This window comes from Neodiprion lecontei, chromosome 1 (genome assembly GCF_021901455.1).
Source record: "Neodiprion lecontei isolate iyNeoLeco1 chromosome 1, iyNeoLeco1.1, whole genome shotgun sequence".
Classification (NCBI taxonomy): domain Eukaryota; kingdom Metazoa; phylum Arthropoda; class Insecta; order Hymenoptera; family Diprionidae; genus Neodiprion; species Neodiprion lecontei.
Genome location: NC_060260.1, coordinates 24,356,589 through 24,374,667, shown reverse-complemented (window position 1 = coordinate 24,374,667; position 18,079 = coordinate 24,356,589). Strand labels below are relative to the sequence as shown.

Here is an 18,079-nt window from a genome sequence, read left to right as displayed (position 1 = left end):
TCAAATATAGAAGCGAAAACGTCAGGGATACGAGGAAGTGACGCATTTATATGCCGTCTGCTCGTTGCTAGGCTGGCTCCTGAAACAGTGCTACCAAAACTATTTTCGTCGGTTATTTCCCACGCGCTCGCACAGCGGTGTAAATCTAAGGGTGAAAATCTATTATTCAATCAATTTTCATATTATTTTCAGTTGTGAAACTATTCATTTGTCCACCGTTCAATTCATTTTCGATCGTCAAGCGATTATTTACTCGTTCCAGTCCGAAATGCCAACCCAAAACGTTACTATAATTTCGTCTAGTAACCTCTTTGAATCCTTCGACTTTTAGCAGCTTTTAGAACCGTTCGTCTATTTATATTACGTAGGTATCGTAAACAATATGTGAAATGCTAATTTCGGAAGTTATCCGAAAGAATAAGTAGTCTTCGCTAACTTGTATTAAAATATGATGGATTTCGACCAAAGATTAGACCGTGAAGACTGAGTACATGCAGAAATCCAACCACGAGGCATTGACCATTTCTTTTACAACCTCATTCCGTTTCAAATAGTTAATTAAAGAATCAAATGACCAATGTTTATTTTTGCATACCTGATGCCCCAGATAATACAATAATTTTTCTCTAAACTAATTGATCGATCAATATTTGTTAAAAATTCTATTTGTACATAACTGTCTGTAATGTGTTCCAAATTCGTAAATGATGTCATCTCAAATTCGCATGCTCAATTGGTTCGAGATAGAACAATTGTTCTTATTAACAGAGAAACATCATTAAATGATTTGTTATCTATAGGAGAGGGATTTTTTTCCCGAATAATCGAACAACTGTCATATATATCATGTATATCACTAATATTAATTAATTTATTTATGTCATGTTGACAAATATTTTAAAATATTGTTGCACAATAAGTTTGTTTCAATCTTCTAAATGAACAAACAGATCCAGAATATCACTTGGTAACAGATTGTAAGACTTCTAACAGTATTCATAACATATCAACAACTTTTCAAATGTATGACTTCATTTAGTATGACTTAATTTCAGGCATATTTATGGTATAAAAGCGGTGGAAGTTGACTGAAATTGTGATGGATATAGGTAGGATGAATGTCAGATAATTCAATTTTTAATTAAACTGTTTTATTTATATTTTTTAAGCAAAAACACAACAAAATTAAAATAATGTTAATTCTTACGTGTTTTTTATTTGTTTATATATATATAATATATATGTATATAATGACTAACTAAGGTAGAAGTTTAATGATGGCTTGTATTAATATGTAGTGACATGTTAGTACAGAATGAAATGAGATGAGTACTTCGGATCCTACGTCATAAGTAGAACATTCTTTTTTTTTTTGTTGTGTCAAACAATTATCATATGTGGTTTATTTTATCATATTTGAAATATGAAACATGCATTTGTATTGAATTTTGTTTGTTAGTCGTCGCTTATTTGAGGATGTCCTCTTAAATGGTTAGAAAAAATGGCCGCCACAGTATAAGGCACACACTTGATGCAACACGCACTTTGTATGGTTACAGTGTATTTTTTAAAAATTATTTTCTTACTCGTTTTGTTCAGTTAATTTCGCATTGATGGATTCTACATGAAGATCGAACAACGAATGATGCGCTTTGTATAATTAGGGTATTCGTATAATTTTTCCTACAAATAGTATTGTGTGGAAGTTATTACTTTTTTACCGCGATTCAGCAAAAACTAACTTTACAACTAAGGCTATTTTTTCACATTTCTTTAATTAAGATATATGCATAATCCATACTCTCTCTTACCATGAGATGACATAACTAGAATATATTGACTTCAAATGAACATGTGTATGGTATTTCTCTTTTTTCATTCTTTACTTCTCTTCGCAAAGCCTGATCTGACATTATTTATCCGAATATTACCAATCATTTCACTTGTGATGCTTCTTTACACATTTGAATTTTACTCGATCTAATCTGCAAAGGCCAGCTAGCATGAACTAACTAAAACAAGCTACGGTGCATATGTCACCACTTAGAAAATACTCATCATACGTTCATTGATTGATTTTTTATTTTAATCTATATAATTTCACCAAGCTAAACTTCAATTTTTCTTTGATGCAGACAATTATTCACTACATAATTGTACATATATGCCAGAACCTGGTCATGCCTCACACATTAATGGAATTACTTACATTTTTACTGAATCGTGACTAGGCATTATTACTAGATATATTGAATTATTTGTTGCTTATTGTTGTCCACTGACCATTGCTCGATCCTACTTTCGATATTTCGTGTTTATGTACTATAATGGTATGTTCCTGTTGCATGGTATATATTTGTTGTAAATAAATGGGTTATAACACACACAGTTATTTGTTAAATATGCGTCGTGTCTGCATTTATAAAAAATCCTGTACTTTCGGTTCAATTATAATTATCGTCATTTAACAGGTTTATCGTAGGGGGACCTGTTGAAATATAAATCAAAGTCAAGAAACTGATTTACACTTTTCTTTTTTCCTTTAGAAGATCGTCAGTTGTGAAAGATTAACATCGCCATTATAAGTTATAGTATCTAAATAATCCCTGGCTTACACAGCTAAAATTTCTTTTGAGCAAGATTAAAACTTTGTTAATAAAGTTTGAAAAAAAAAAAAAAAAAATTGGGTATTTCAATTTTGAAAGTCTTTACAGCTAAGTTCCTATTATACCAGTTAATAATCACATAACAAGGACGTGAAGATCATGAAAAATATACCTTACCAACATGTAACGATTCATAATCCTGCTTATTATTTATTATATAACAGCATTCAATTACATCAGCAAAAACTTTAATCGGAACAAAGTTAGGTCTTCACAAATTATGCGACCTAGTTCCTAATTTAGCTTCTTCTATGCTCCAAGAAATAGGTCAAAGAGTACGCTGCCGTGTATGTACACAAATATGTATATATAAATATATATATGTATATATAAAAGTATATGTATAATTTGCTGAAATAATAGTCTTCAAAGAATCTTTCAAACGCTGATCTTCGATTATAGCTTTGACGGTATGGTGATCGAACGATAATTTAAATTTTTTTTTTTTGGCTAATTATCGTTTGTTGATATGTACAGAGCAAAGACGTATAAGGTGGTTTTTCTAGTTCTTTGTTTCCTTATGTGGCATTTCTTTTTTCTTTTTAATCTTAATTTTCTTCATTTTTATAATTTGGTACTTTAGTATCCAGTTCCGAACAATATTTTATTCCTAAATTTATATTCAACTCAAGAATAATAAAATTTAATCACGGAGCTGACTCTTTGTCATAATCCTTAGTCATACTATCGAAGAATATCGCTTTACGATCACATGTGAATATTATTCGTCACAGGTATGTCTTATAATAATAGCTAACCTGCCAAATGTATAACAGCGAACGTGTAGTCAACAACGTGTTTCTATATTCAATAGTAATTCAATGATTAATACATAATATTAAATAGATATATTTTATCATTACGAAATGTAGGCAATTCGTTATAACATTTTGGGCTAAACATTGTTCATATCAATGAAGTATTGGTGACCGTGAACTATTTACAAAAATGGGAAGCTGCGTGGAACTATTTTACCATTTACGTATCTTACTTTTAAATCAATTTTTTTCCCTCCCTATCCACAATTATTCTCATACCAGTGAATTTAGTTCAACAAGGTTATAAAAAGCATTTTAAAATTTCAAACATTTATCATTTCTCTTTCCAAAACTTAGACGTAAGATAAAGACAGTCCCATCTGTATGAGTTTTTACTGTATATTGCAACATACCGCTTTACATGGTATGGGTCCCTCTTGATTCTGAAAGGGAATCTTCGATCCCTCAACATTTAGCTGAGATACACCAGCCAATCTTGTCTTTCCTGTATAACAGCTCTCATATACTTCAAATGCTTCGTCGACAGTTTCATTTTGCATTCCATCTTTCACAACCTTGTTTGCTTTAGTTAGTGTCGATTTAGGAAGTGGTACAATAATCGGTATCTCTTCACTACATAAACATTCGATCATACGCTCTGGGGTATTTGGCGTTGTTCTCTTGGGCGAATTTGAATTTGAGCTGATGTTATTACTGTTCATTTGCTTCAACGCACGTTCGCTTAGTTCATCTTCGATACTTAGTGTGTACTCCCTCGCGAGTCTATAATACTTCTTCACATGTTCCCTGTTTGTAGAATCACTGTGATTATCGTAATTTTCATCTTCCGTCGCTTCTCCTTCATGGACTTTACCGTTGATTTGAAGTTTCATTTGGCTGTTATTTTTTAATGTTACAACAGGTTCCATTATTTCTGTCTCCCAACATTCCAGTACGTCCGGTTCTTCGATGCTACCAAGAGAATTTAACGTTTCTTCGGGACTCATTTCATGTTCGCTATTCCGATTTATGTTAATCGATTTATTTAAATCTATAGATCTTGCATGATTCTTGGCAGTTTCTCGTTTATTGTTATTTGACTCTCTCACTTCTTCAATAATTGTCGGATCCTGTAGGTTACTGGAATAATATAATTGATGCTTTTTTAATATACTATCATCACTTTACAATTTTGTGAAGTATAGAACAAGACTACCACTATCTCTAGGGGCACTAAATTATTCAACATCCAATTATGATGGCTAGCAAAATTTGAACTGTATATATGGGTCGAACCTGACTTGCTGAATTTCAGTGCAATTATTGTCAACAGTCTAGTGTTCAAACTCCAAATTTTGGTGGTCATCGATACTTAAAGTTTTTGACATGAATGACATTGGGTATACATGCAATAGTCAGAACTGAGTACGTACCTTTTTTCCGAACAGGTCGCTTCGTGCACAGTACCAGTCAATAGTTTCCCATCTAATACCATGATTTCCCCTCGTTCGTAAGTTTTGAAATTTTCCAATACCTCAATTCCGTCTTCGGTGATGTCATCGTTAAATCTAGTGTTATTCTTGATTTTCATTTCAATATTCTCAATATAACTTGTCTTCGTATTGTCTTTTAATCGTTTCTTTTCTGTGTTTAGTCTGTTCAAATCCACCCGAGATTTTTCGGCAACCCTCATGCCAGCAGCGCTACCCTTAATGATAAAGTCACAAACCCTGACACTCCTTGAAGTCTCTTCTATGCTTGTCTTAGCTTCACTCGTTGGAGAAATATGTTCTATATTGTTAATGTCTTTTTCTCTTCTCCTTTTGATGGATTTTGAAGTATCAAAAGTGTCAGTCTTTGTAATAGTATCACTAGTAACAACGTTCGATCGCGTTCTTCTACAGTTATCGATCGATCCGTTACTAACAGATAGTGCAGGCATGGGGTTGCCTTGCAAGTTTTTTGACGGCTGCTTGTTTGGATCGCCGTCATATATTTCTGTTTCTGATAAGTCGGAATCATCAGAATCAGATATAGGCATCGGTACTCTGAATATTTCTGGTGACTTCGTTCTTTCCAACCACGCGGCAACAGCATCGGTTATAGGATGATCAGACCGTTTAGATGCAGCGTTCACTTCCTGTATGCCAGCATCAGCATCGCCCAAAGAGTCGACACCAATGGAACTCGTGCCAATCACGTTCCCTTCCACAGAAGTACCAGGCCTATTCAAAATAACCTTTGGTTCAAAATCTGTGTCTAATGGGAAATCAACTTTCTGATGCATATCATGTGCTTTTTGTGTTTTGGAGTGGCTATCTATCCTGGAAACGGGATTCTTGTTATTGTTTTCGTTTGTATGATCATTTTTAGTAGAAGATCTTTGGGCAGGTACGTCTACACTCTCATCTTTGATGTCAATCTGTGAAATAGTATTACTGGGAACTTCAGCAATCGGGACCACCTGATCAACAGATATACTTTCAACCTTGTCATCTTGTAATCTCAAATTATCATCACCCTTGCTACCCTCTTCATTATCAGATTTAACGTCAGTATCTAAATCTGGTCCAGGTGTAGGTTCTCTCACAAATTTCAACCCTTTGGCACTATATTTTCTCCTAGGTGGTGCGACTGGTGCACCAGTGAGAGGTGGAGAGGGGGTAACTGAATGAGGGGACGATCGGGTGACTAAAGATTCATAGCTTTCTGGCAGTCTGTGAGTTTCGGCGTTTATTGGAGTCGTTGTTTGATTGATTTCTGGACTGGTTGGCCTTGAACTTGGCTTTCTAGCAGGCAATTGCGACGCTGAATTCTCCAAATCCAAGGCTTGCCTGGTGTCAGGAGAAACTGATCTCTCTCTGTCCTGCAACAATTCTCTAGATACTGCAGTTGATGCTGAATCATTCCGCTGAGTATTTCTTGACTCACGCTTGTTGCGAGCGGGCTTTCTTGCATCCATTGCTTTGGTTTTACCCTTCTTCACATTCTTATTTCCATTTTTTTTGTTTGTCAGTTCACTTTCAACTTTTTTACCATTAGAAACAAGACTTGATTTAGATTGATTCGAGTCTAACGTAACTGACTTTATATTTTGACCATTTGTTCTTGTAGTTTCGTTCAGAGTTTTCTGCTGGGAAATATCAGATTTCTTATCATTTTCTTCGATCGACAAGTTAGCATTGTTGCTGATTCCATTCCTTTCTGTATCTTTGCACGAATCTGTGTAACTCGTTAATGATTCAGCAACGCTTTCTACTGTAGGACTATTTGATACTACAGGTTCAGATTCAATGTTACTTAGATTATTGATATTATTTTCATGCTCAACCCTGTTTGATGCCTTAATCTTGACACCATTTTCAGCAGCAGGACGATTTTCACCAAATGGCTTTTGGTTTTTTAAAATTGTAGTCTCATTCGATAACGAAGATTGCAGATTTTTTACGTCCTCTTCAGAAGCAACCGATGCTGTCTTATGATCTCCCTTAACTACTTCTCCAATCTTCTCTGTCAGTGATGTCCCTTTACAATCTGATGAATTCGTTTCTTTCTCAATGATATTTAATACAGTTTCGCGAATGTTTTCAGTATCTTTTACCCTTCCATTTTGCACTGTAATTTCACTTAATGTTTGACATCCTGAAATTCCATCGTCTAAATTCGTTAGATTTATATTGTCAACTGAAATACGCCTATCCTCATTCTCTGTCGTTGTTACTTCACATTTGTCCACTCCTGTTTCTGCAGGATGTGGCAAGGAAGGCGATTCAGCGTTCTCCAAATTAGGTGTTTTAACATCAGGTGCGTCAGACACAACAGGTAATGCGGTCCTGAACTGAAACTCTTGAACTTCAGGATTGAGCGGCTTGGAGATCACAAAATCATTTGGTGCTGCAGTCACTGTACTTGTAGACCAAGCAGGTTGAGACCAATTAGAACCAGATTCCCATTCTGAGCTGTACTCCTCTTCCTCATCTTCCGTATTACCCTGTATTATAAATATTTTTCAATCAAACATGGTGCAAACTTAAATTCCATGACTTTTCAGAAACTATACCATCGACCTTAAGTTATCATTATAGTGCTCATATCTAACTTGACAACGTTTCTTATTAGTCTCACATTTGTGTGCCCATGATATCCAGAGTATTTTACACTTTTACTCGATGAGTTTGAGTGTCTACTTGTAACAAATATTCTCGGCAAGAAAGATAATTTAATACTCTATTTGAAGGAATTCTACGATTTGATTCACGTTTTTAATGGTGTGGAACAGTTTCAAACAAATTTCAAGTTACAATCATACCGTAAGATATACTACCAATGCTAAAATTAACAGTGGCACTGAAACCTTGATTTTCTGAGTGTAGAAAAAGATATACTTGCTAAGCTAAAATTAACACAGTGGCACAAATCAGCGCCTAAAATTTTAAATTTCCTAAGGAATAAGAAATTTGAATTTAAAAACCCATTTCATAATCTAAGAATTTCAGAATAGTGAGTATGAATCTGAAATCTATGATTAACAGGAAAATAACTTGGCATGCAAAAATATATCAGCAAGCTATCAAAGCAGGTTTACAAAAATACTTCTACACGGATGACAAGTCGGAAAACACCTATCGCAGGATTTATATTTTATAGAATTTGTCTAGACTTTTTCTTGGTCAAATGCTGTTTTTCCAATCGAGATTTTTCAAATACGCATTTTTGGTGAAGCTAAAATGAGGGATTCTTGCCACAATATTAATACAGCGCCTTGGTGTTGCATAACAGTACTTAGCTACTGTAGGTAATTGGGTATGGAGACTGTGCAATTTGTTAATAATTCATTTAAACCATACAAAGATATTGCAATACTTATAAGATAGAGTAAAAGATCTGAATCTTACAACTGCAAGAGGACGTCTTTGCTTTCTCCTTTTCTTCTTCTTCCTTCGCTTGGCCCATAGTGCTTCACTGGGAACAATGGCACCGTTTTGTATCGTTACACCTGAAACGAGGGAAGTAATTATGTATCGAAAATATTACCATTTGTTCTGCAATAAGTCATGTCAACTGATCTTTGCAATTCCGTTGACTTGCGTTAATACGTGTAAGGTATGAGATACTACATTTTTTATGTAAATTGATGTAGCATTTCGACTGAAATCAAAGCTAAAATTGAATTCCAGTAAGTTTCGTCACAATTTTATAAGATAAAATATATATTACACGACAATGAACTTAAGGCGATAGAAACATCGAATAACTGGTAATAAATTACGCAATCAGATTGAGTGTGGTAATAATTATGTTGACATGATTCAATATTACATCAGTATTATCATTCGATAGGACAATAAATGAAGTTTAATAATCTGTATTAATTAGCGGTAACTTACAGAAATAGAATTTTGTTCCTGAAAATTTACAGAATAACTAGCTACATAGATACTGTATCGACAGATTAACACATGCGACTGAACTGAGATTCAATTTCTAAGCTTACAGCTTTCGCTTTGAGTGCTTCACACTATATTTATCAACTCTATTTAAAGTACAGAAATGCGCAATGGTTGCCAAGTTTACTCTTTAAAGCTATTGTGCCTAACGCATTTCGCAAAGTCATACAGAAAAGAATAAATCAATTATTGACTTACAATTAAATAGATAGTATAATTCAATTTCGTGATATATGTAACTTCAGTTCAAATGGGGAATGACTTCAGTGTCATTTGCAAGTTAAATTTCCACAAGCAAATATCCTTTCTCAAATCTACAATTAACCAACCTAAAATATATACATTTGTAGTTTCTTTCATGTTCAGTTCAACTTCAATCATGAGTAAATAGTATTTATAAATACAAGCTCCTTAGAGTTTCATATCAAATCTCTTATCTTCATTACTTACTATGTTCATAAATTAATAGCATCATGCACTATAACTCCCAAGTAAGCTCAATTAAAGTAGAGAAGTAATGATAATTAATAGGTAAGAATGTACTCAAATATTTTAATATTGACTCTTAATGAAAAATGTGTTATTGTATGATTTTATATTTTGATGAGGTTGATTTTAATATTCCATGATATTTGGTGCAAATACGGTTTGCTGAAACACAAACAGGGTGAACAGGTTTCTGTGAATTTATCTAAACGGATATGTAAATTTTCGTATGCAGAAGTTTTAATGTTTGCACTCAAATTGTAATAAAAAATAAGGTATCCATTAATTAAGACATACGATAGAAGATTACACTAAATCAAATATAGTCCAAGTACGACTTTATTCAATAATCACTGAAGCATTTATTCCCGAGACACATGCATTGCAATCACTGAATACCATTGATAAAGGATTTTAGTTCATTCGGAAATTCTGACCAAGGTAGGTGAACAGAATTTTGAATCACATATCTGTTACAATCGTGCGTTATTTTTAATAAATAACTGCAACTCGGAAATAAATTTCCTTTATACCAATTAAAGAGTGTAAACCTTTCTTCATAAGCCCCCTCCTCTTCAAGACAGTTAAATAACGATCTTATAAGTGGAGTATGTTTGGAACATGTGTGTTAGTTTTTAGTACACAAACCCATATTGCTACTTGTAGCAAGGTCAGTTATTTACCATTGACAAGAAATTTCACAGTGTAACGTGCAATTCTATCAATTATTTATAAAACTTGCGGTCTGTGTTCTGCAACTTAGTTTAATGATGAAACGGGACTTTGTTGCTCTATAGTAAAATAAAAATTATTTACAATGCGTGGTCAACAAAAATCACCTGGCTGATGATTTGATGTGATTCAGTTGAATCGCTCAAAGCAAGTTATGTAGATACATGAATAATTGCAGGCACATAAATTGGATCTACTTGGCTTAAGGTTTTCGAACATATCCATAGTTGATGAAAAGTTTATAAGCTTACATCAGAGGATAATTTTCAGTCAAAATGGAAAATAGAAATTCGTGTTATATAAAGCCCTTCTATTTTACACACACACACACACGCACGCACGCACGCACGCACGCACGCACGCACGCACGCACGCACGCACGCACGCACGCACGCACGCACGCACGCACGCACGCACGCACGCACACACACACACACACACACACACACATATGTATAAATTATTAAATATTTTTCACATTCATGTATAGGTTCTTGAAGCAGATTCTTCAAGTCTTTCAAACCTCTATAACAAAATATACTTATCTCATCAGAATACACATTACTACCGATTTTTACGGAAAAAATGAAAATCAGTAGTTTTCAGACAACTGTAATGTGTGTTCTAATGATGACTACCTACTAAACTATCCCTTATTATAGAGGTTTGGAGAGCATGAAGAATCAGCTTCAAGGACATATGCATGAATTTAAAAACTGTTGAGTAGTTTACAAGTATTTTACAAAAATTATAATAGCGACCTGTTAGACTTGAGCTAGAAACATCGTCTTTTGGGAAGATCTTTTTTCCATCAAACACTAACAAGTAGGAGCAAAAAAAAAAAGATATATTTTTTTTAACCACCCGAATTTTTTTTAACTTCAAACTTCAATTCGAAGATAAATCACAGGATCATTACTAACCAAAGGTCTGTTTGTGGATCTTTTTTTTTTATCTCATCAAATGGGGCTGGAATGGCAACAATAGTTAATACACCCATACACTCTTTCAATGCAACTAATTCTACATGAAAAACAGAAGGCCCGCAAGTAACACTATCGATCATTGCGTTATGATAAAGATTAATAATTTCAGGTACATGTGTAGTACTCTCATATTAGTACCTAAAAAGTATGTGTAATAATCTATTAACACTAGTTTCTCACTCAATATGCATTCTTCTTATGCAATATTAAAACCTGTATCAAACCTAAAAGAATTTTCAATAAACTTGGGTTTCGTTTACATGATAGATACTGTGGAACTTTATTCCATGGTCGCTCTATCTGCCAATACCAAAATAATTGATAATCTAAACTTACCATTCATATTGACCATCGGTGGGCCAAACATAAAATGACCTGGATATACGTAATGCTGTGGCGGTATATGCATATGTGGTACTATCTGTGGTATGACTTGAGCAGGCGGTACACATTCAGTTGTTGTTTCGTCAACAACGAGGACTTCTGAATCTTGCACTTCTTGTGCTACTTCTTCATCTCTGTTCTCACAAGTACTAACGAGTTCTACGCTTGCAGGCGCTGCAGCACCCCCAACTTCGTCCATTGATACAGATGACCCACAGCTTCCTGCCTACACGTAGAAATGGCATGATTAAAACGTAAATAGACGGTATTGATACAGCATTTAAAAGGTTTCACAGTACAAAGTTCCTCATTGATGTTCAATTTCAACAAATAATATCTATAAAGATCGATTGTGCTAGAACAGAATTTCTTCCAAGATGTTCATAAAAAAATGTGTTCGAACATGTAGGGGAATTTTTGGAATAAGATCATACGAATGTTTTTATTCTGGCGTTTCATCTCGAATTTCGGGCCCTCGTTAGGCTATTATTTTCATCGCTATAAAAAAATTCGTATCACCTTACTCCAAGTATCCTCTTGTACGTTCATTTCAGTGGTCAAGTAAACTCCAGTTCATATGTTTGATTATTACATAAAAGAAGAGATCGATTGAAATAGCTTCTAGTTCGTTTGTAAAATTACTGTAACAAGTACATATAATAAATAGATTTAATATTATAATTATTATAATTATTACAGTAATTATAAAATAATAAATTAACAAATAATCGGTAATTGCCTGAGAGTCCGTCGAATGTGAAGGAGGATGTTGTTCTTGTAAAGACTCTGGCATGTACTGAGGGTTAAACCATTCCACAGGTCTAAGTGGAACGGGCCCACATGACATCGCAGCAAGTACATTAGGAGTGGGATTTCCAGGAACAGGAGGGCCGACTAACATAACTGGATATTCGTAGTAATATCCAGTGACTTGGTCATAGAAACCTCCATATGCAAATTGGGCTGCTGCTTCTGGTACAATGGCAAAGTTGCCTCCGTTGCTACCATCCAGCAATTGCTGGTCCTCTGCCGTCTCGCTACCATCTGGAACCAACAATCATCAATGTTAACAACCTTCCACCTATATTGGATTTTCTTCGCAGTAAGTTGATAATCATACATACTTTGCATTGGATTGCGATTAATTATATAAGAAAACTTCAGACATTTATATGGTAATTTCCAAATCATTACAACGGTGAATGATATTGATCACATTACCAGCAGTGGAATGTGCTGCAGACTGGCTGTCATTGGTAGATGGAGTGGTGGTGGCGCTGGTTGCACTCGTACTTGCAGTACTAGCCAAAGGTTTCTTGCGAGAAAGGTAGCCTTTTTTGAAAAGAACATCCTGCCGAGGCGTTGTTATTCTCATGTATTCCTCTGTATAGAGATGTTGTACACGTGAGTATTTTAATTGTGAATTATGGGTAGCAGAACGATGGGAAGATTTGAACTAAAAATGATTCTTCCTAGAATTTTCCTCCAATTTTATTATTTACTGACGATAACGTGCAAGGAACTAGTTTCGAATCATACAATGGACATAAAGTAATCCTGATACGAAGTTATCTTGCAAAGCTGCATTATATGTTTCAAGTAATACTTCTATTTTAGCTTAAATGTATATCTCTTTACCTTCGTTGAACACAATTTTCGGTTTTGTTGGATCATCGTCATTCTTAGATTGCGCAGACTTGGATTGACCATTGTACAGTGACCCATATCCGTAACCATACGTATTTGTAGTATTGTTATATGGCCTGGTGCGTTTGTAAGATGAATATCCTCCTTGCATATTTCGCTCACCCCTTGCAGATCCATTTCTATTCTCTGTCTGATATCCATTGTGGATATCATCTTCTTCGTCTTCTTCTCCTGGAGGTGCTGGAAATAAATAGTGATTTTGATTTAGTTGAAATACATCAACACATACTAATGTGATTAAGCGTAACATCAAATACCTGAGTCATACAAAATTTTATTAACATCCAACATCTTTACACATAAATACGTTCAAACTCAAGCTATACATAGACATGAAATGAATATTCAGTAGAATGAAGACAGAAGATGGTCAAGTTACAAGTAAGAAATATAAGTGAAAGCGGGCAGCTTCAGTCGCTGGATTTTAATGCTTGTATTTAACGAAAGCGTCAGGTTATAATCAATAAGAAAATAGCCATTAGAATTGCAGTTTAAGCAGACAAGCAAAAAGGAACTTGACATCAAAAATCAACGTGTAACATTGCGGTATCCAAAAAAATTCAAATTTAATATTGAGGTTAGCAAAATAATACACAATAAGCTTCTCCTGTCGATAATAAAAGGTAAATAAGTCGTTTGAGCAAATATTGACATACCAACACATTGTCAATACTAATCTGTTAGTCAAAAGCTACTGGTCTAAAACTTAGAAAGCATCGGAATAAATTGGATTTTTGTTTAGTCACATTCAGCAATTTACTACATATTGATAAAAATTTAACAATATTTTTAATTAATTTTTTCAAAAAATTCGACTTTCTGCAGCCTCTTCCCAAACATGTTACGATTACATCTTTCACATTTGGTACATTTTTTTATTTCTACTTTAAGAGTTTATTAGAGTTTATGAAAATAATTTATTATACTGTGATGAATGGAAGTTACAAAAGGATGTAAAAAATTGTAATTGTGGGGGGATATTTGCATTAATTATCTACTATTCTCATCTAAGCAGGCTACATGAAATTTACTATTCTAAGAACTTTACAGAGCAATTGTTAGTTGTTAATAATTATGAGTATTGCTCAAATGATTGCCCGTACCATCTTGGTACCGTGCTATAAGTAGAGCATGATTGGAAGAGCCAATGACATGGGAAATTCTTCGTTGGCGGCGCCACTGCATTTCTGATGCTGATTTAAATGTGCTTTAATAAGTGGCTCCTTTTTAGTTTCAAAAATATATTGTATGATGAGGAAATGAACGGTCATCGATTGTTCATCGATACATTCAAATGTCTAAACACAGTTTAAAATTGGTCGTGTATTATCACTGAAATTTTGTACATTTTAATGGCAAGTGTACTCAAGAATAATTCAACTATGATTTAAGAATATTATTCTTTCATTTGTTGGCATTTTTAATTTATGCTATGTAATACCGGAACATTTAAGACTTTATTTATAAAGTATTAAGTGACGTTCCAGTAGGTTAGCGTAAGAAAACCTTCGATTTAGGACAACTAAGTACAATGTACAGAATATGTGGTATCGGATTATATCAGACATTTATCATTTTATATAAAGAGGTTATTTATTATTCTTAGAAATGTTGCATCGTTTAACATCATTTTGGTTATTCTTCAAAATTAATGTGTGTTTTAGAAAAAAGTGACGACAACGAAAATCTTCCACTTGCGTAGCTTAAGTTCAATGAAAATATATTTGGTTATTGGAAATTCAAGTTCGTTCGCTCGTATTCGTTCGTTTTTTCTTCTTTTACATAATTACATTGGTACTTTTCAGTTGCATCAATGACTGACGGATTAACTGTACACAGCACCTCTCTATCACACACCAAGCCTCACGTTCGTCTACTTAGACTTTTGAGTCAAGCCAAAGCCGGTAGGTTGTCTGTCAGCCCAGAACTATTCTAGTACTAGAATAGTACCAGAATAGCAAGCTGGGAAATGAGAATAAGAGGAGCCAAGAAACTCGAAGGGGAGAGAACCAGAGGAGACTGTTAAAAAAAAAGTGGAGAGGGCTCGGCACTGGCTTGTCGCATAGCAGTGGACAAAAAGGTATAAGCTCGTCCACCGTTTCCTAAGAACCCTACAAAATCATTTGTATTTTTTATCTCACGATCAATCGGTTTGTGATTAATGGTAACAGTAAATATTATCAATGATTGATCGTATTACAATGATTAGGAAAGCATACACAGTCATGCCAGACAAATTACAAGATTTGGTAATTTAATGCCAGCAACTTCACTGATTTAAAATTCAGCGTCCAATTTAGATACTGATAAAATAACAGATAAAAAATATTCAGTACCGAGCAAAGTTATTCATGTAATAAGTTCATCGATTCGATACATTTCAATTTAGGTATCGGACATGGGTGCAGAAGAACCTTGGGATACATACTGATCAGCGTTTTTGAGGACAAATGATGAGCAGAATAGAACTTTTCTAAGGTCGTCTCTGAGCTTGAAGGTACCAAGGTTAATTGTGGTCTTGTAAATAGAACCGTACATTTTCGACTGAGTTAGACGGTGTAGACGAGGTTGAACGAATCTGATAAATAATTCTTCCATTCTTGTGCACAGTTCAAATTTATATATAGATAATAAATAAAAAATTTGGACATTATTTTAGGAAAATTATATTAGAAAAATTTGATTACTAGCACAATTTACTCATAAAAACATCTTGCAGATTTGTTGATTGTCGTCATACACGATCTTCGAAATTTTTATTCAGCGTCGTCATATACGACCCCATATTACCTTCGGTCATATTACAGATGATTTAAATACCGCGTTCTCAAATAGGATGGTGCACAATAATCAGATAACAAGGGTGTCCTTTAGCAGGTAAATTATTTGCTCAATTATTTTTCGTGCCTCATTAATCCGGGTGACAATAGAACGCATAATTTTCTTACCCAGGTTATTAATCTAATAAAAATATTTCTTTTTACATCTTACTTTCGTGTTAATGTCATTCTACAAAAATGTAATAACATCGTGATAAGTTGGACATTTTTCCAGAAAAATGATATGGTATGAATATAATTTGCATATGAAAAGACTCAATCATTTGTTTCCGAGTATAAAGCGTGTCTATCTAGTAAATTTCATCAACTTTTACCATCGTAGTTATTATTACCATTATTACTATACTCGTAAGTGAATATTGCCAATATTCATGCTTCGGCAATCGTTACTATTAGTGATCTTATTATCATCATGGTAACAATCGCACCTGACAATTGCCAATATTCACTGTGTTCAAACACGAACAAAAGTTGTTCTAAATTATCCCCTTACCTATTGATTAGTGAAATTAATTTTTCGAATGATTTCAGTGAATATTCGAGTAACGCTTTTTCTGGCAAATAATTACTAAGGACTGAGAATGAAAAATAAAACCTATATATTATTTGCGATTTGTACAAAAAACTTATAGTAGATCAGTACAGCACCGTTTTAAACAACAAGATAACGTTTTCCATATATGATTTAAAATTGATACCGCAAGTCCATGAACCAAAGACGAGGACGAACGGTCAGAGACGCTGTGCGGTGATAAAAGCAAAGTTCATACCGTTGAGGTTGCCATGATTATGAAGCAAGCGCTAACAATGCTAATGATCAGCGTTCACTTAAATTTAGTTCGGCGCTCCGGTACTCGGATATTTTAGGTTCGGCACGAGTCGATAAGAAGGCTACAGGCTGTGTATTATTCGCATATCAGATATATAATAAACGGGACATGATCTAACTGTCCGAGGTCCGGTCTTTCACTTCGACTTTAATCCAAGTTTAAATCTAAACGAGAGACTTTATGAAAGCAAAGTTCGACAAACAAAGATCAGAACGAGATTACGGTTTTTAGATGAATCCTACGATCCTTACAGATTGTTGAAATTAAAGAAACTGATAATTGGACTGTTTTACTGCACGCAAAACGACTGATCATAGCGTATCGTAATACTTCGCATATCCACGCAGTAATAACAATTATATTAACAGACACAACAAGGTTATTATATTTACGAGCAATTTAAACAAAATTCAAGGAACTAGAGGAAAAGATAGTGAAAGAATTGCATCAGTAGATGGAAAAGCCGGCATATCGAATTGCACTGATGTAGGTAGCTAAATATAACATGTACAATAATCATGCGTGAACGGTACAAATGCTTCGACTAATACAATATTGTAATTTTTCTTTTTAAACCATATCACATATATTTGAAAACGGTACTATGCGCGTTATTAACTTCAGTTATATATTGCAGATATCTCAATTGAATATAGATTATTTGCACAAGAGACGCGTTATGTAGATACTGTATAATTATTGTATGTACACGCACTCTCACTCTTGCTTTATAAACTTCAACGCTCATTAATAAATTTCAGAATAACTATATACTTGGCTATAATTTTTAGACAAATAATGATATCCCGTTGAGAAGCGAACGATCGTCAACCGGGTTACTGTACTATTTACCGGCAACCATGCAGGGCGTAAGACTCAAAGTTAGTAGATACCGTTGAATCGATTTGAATTTCGGAACACATTCAATTTTCCTGCAGTATGCTCATACATAAGCATTAAGCATATATCGAACGGGCATTTTTTAAAGGGAATTTAAATATTCGTGTACCGGTGACACTTGATACTTTTCTCATTCATGTTTGATCAATATATACTTGTAAGTTTTCGTACTCGTTCGGTGCGTACGGCAGCAGCAGCAGCAGCAGCAGCGGCGTGCGCCAGCTACTTACAAGTTCAAATAATAGTAACTAACGAGCGAGCGAACGACAACTTGAACGTTGAAAAAATAATAAAACGCATATGTTCGATTCGTATGATCAAATTCATTGCGTACATTGATTAA

At 34.2% G+C, this 18,079-nt stretch overlaps 1 protein-coding gene and 1 long non-coding RNA gene across 3 annotated transcripts in view; one reads left to right on the top strand and one right to left on the bottom strand.

Moving 5' to 3' along the window:
* Positions 1–1,196: 1,196 nt before the first annotated feature.
* The window catches only part of LOC107227536, a 43,027-nt gene continuing 26,144 nt past the window's right edge, over positions 1,197–18,079 (bottom strand). Inside the window, exons 1-8 of one of the 2 annotated variants that reach the window (XM_015668714.2) lie at positions 14,270–14,975; positions 13,098–13,346; positions 12,681–12,842; positions 12,199–12,503; positions 11,412–11,685; positions 8,320–8,420; positions 4,858–7,415; positions 1,197–4,564 (exon numbers count right to left, since the gene is read on the bottom strand). In XM_015668714.2, the coding sequence (XP_015524200.1) occupies positions 3,817–4,564; positions 4,858–7,415; positions 8,320–8,420; positions 11,412–11,685; positions 12,199–12,503; positions 12,681–12,842; positions 13,098–13,346; positions 14,270–14,351 (4,479 nt within the window). In that variant the 5' untranslated portion in view covers positions 14,352–14,975 and the 3' untranslated portion in view covers positions 1,197–3,816. Of the gene's footprint in view, positions 4,565–4,857; positions 7,416–8,319; positions 8,421–11,411; positions 11,686–12,198; positions 12,504–12,680; positions 12,843–13,097; positions 13,347–14,269; positions 14,976–18,079 lie in introns of those variants that run through there. The other variant, XM_046731892.1, reaches the window with a different exon arrangement.
* Positions 12,735–15,865, top strand: LOC124293042. The gene is made up of 3 exons (XR_006902937.1): positions 12,735–12,863; positions 14,972–15,246; positions 15,556–15,865. It is a non-coding gene; the product is annotated as an uncharacterized LOC124293042 (long non-coding RNA).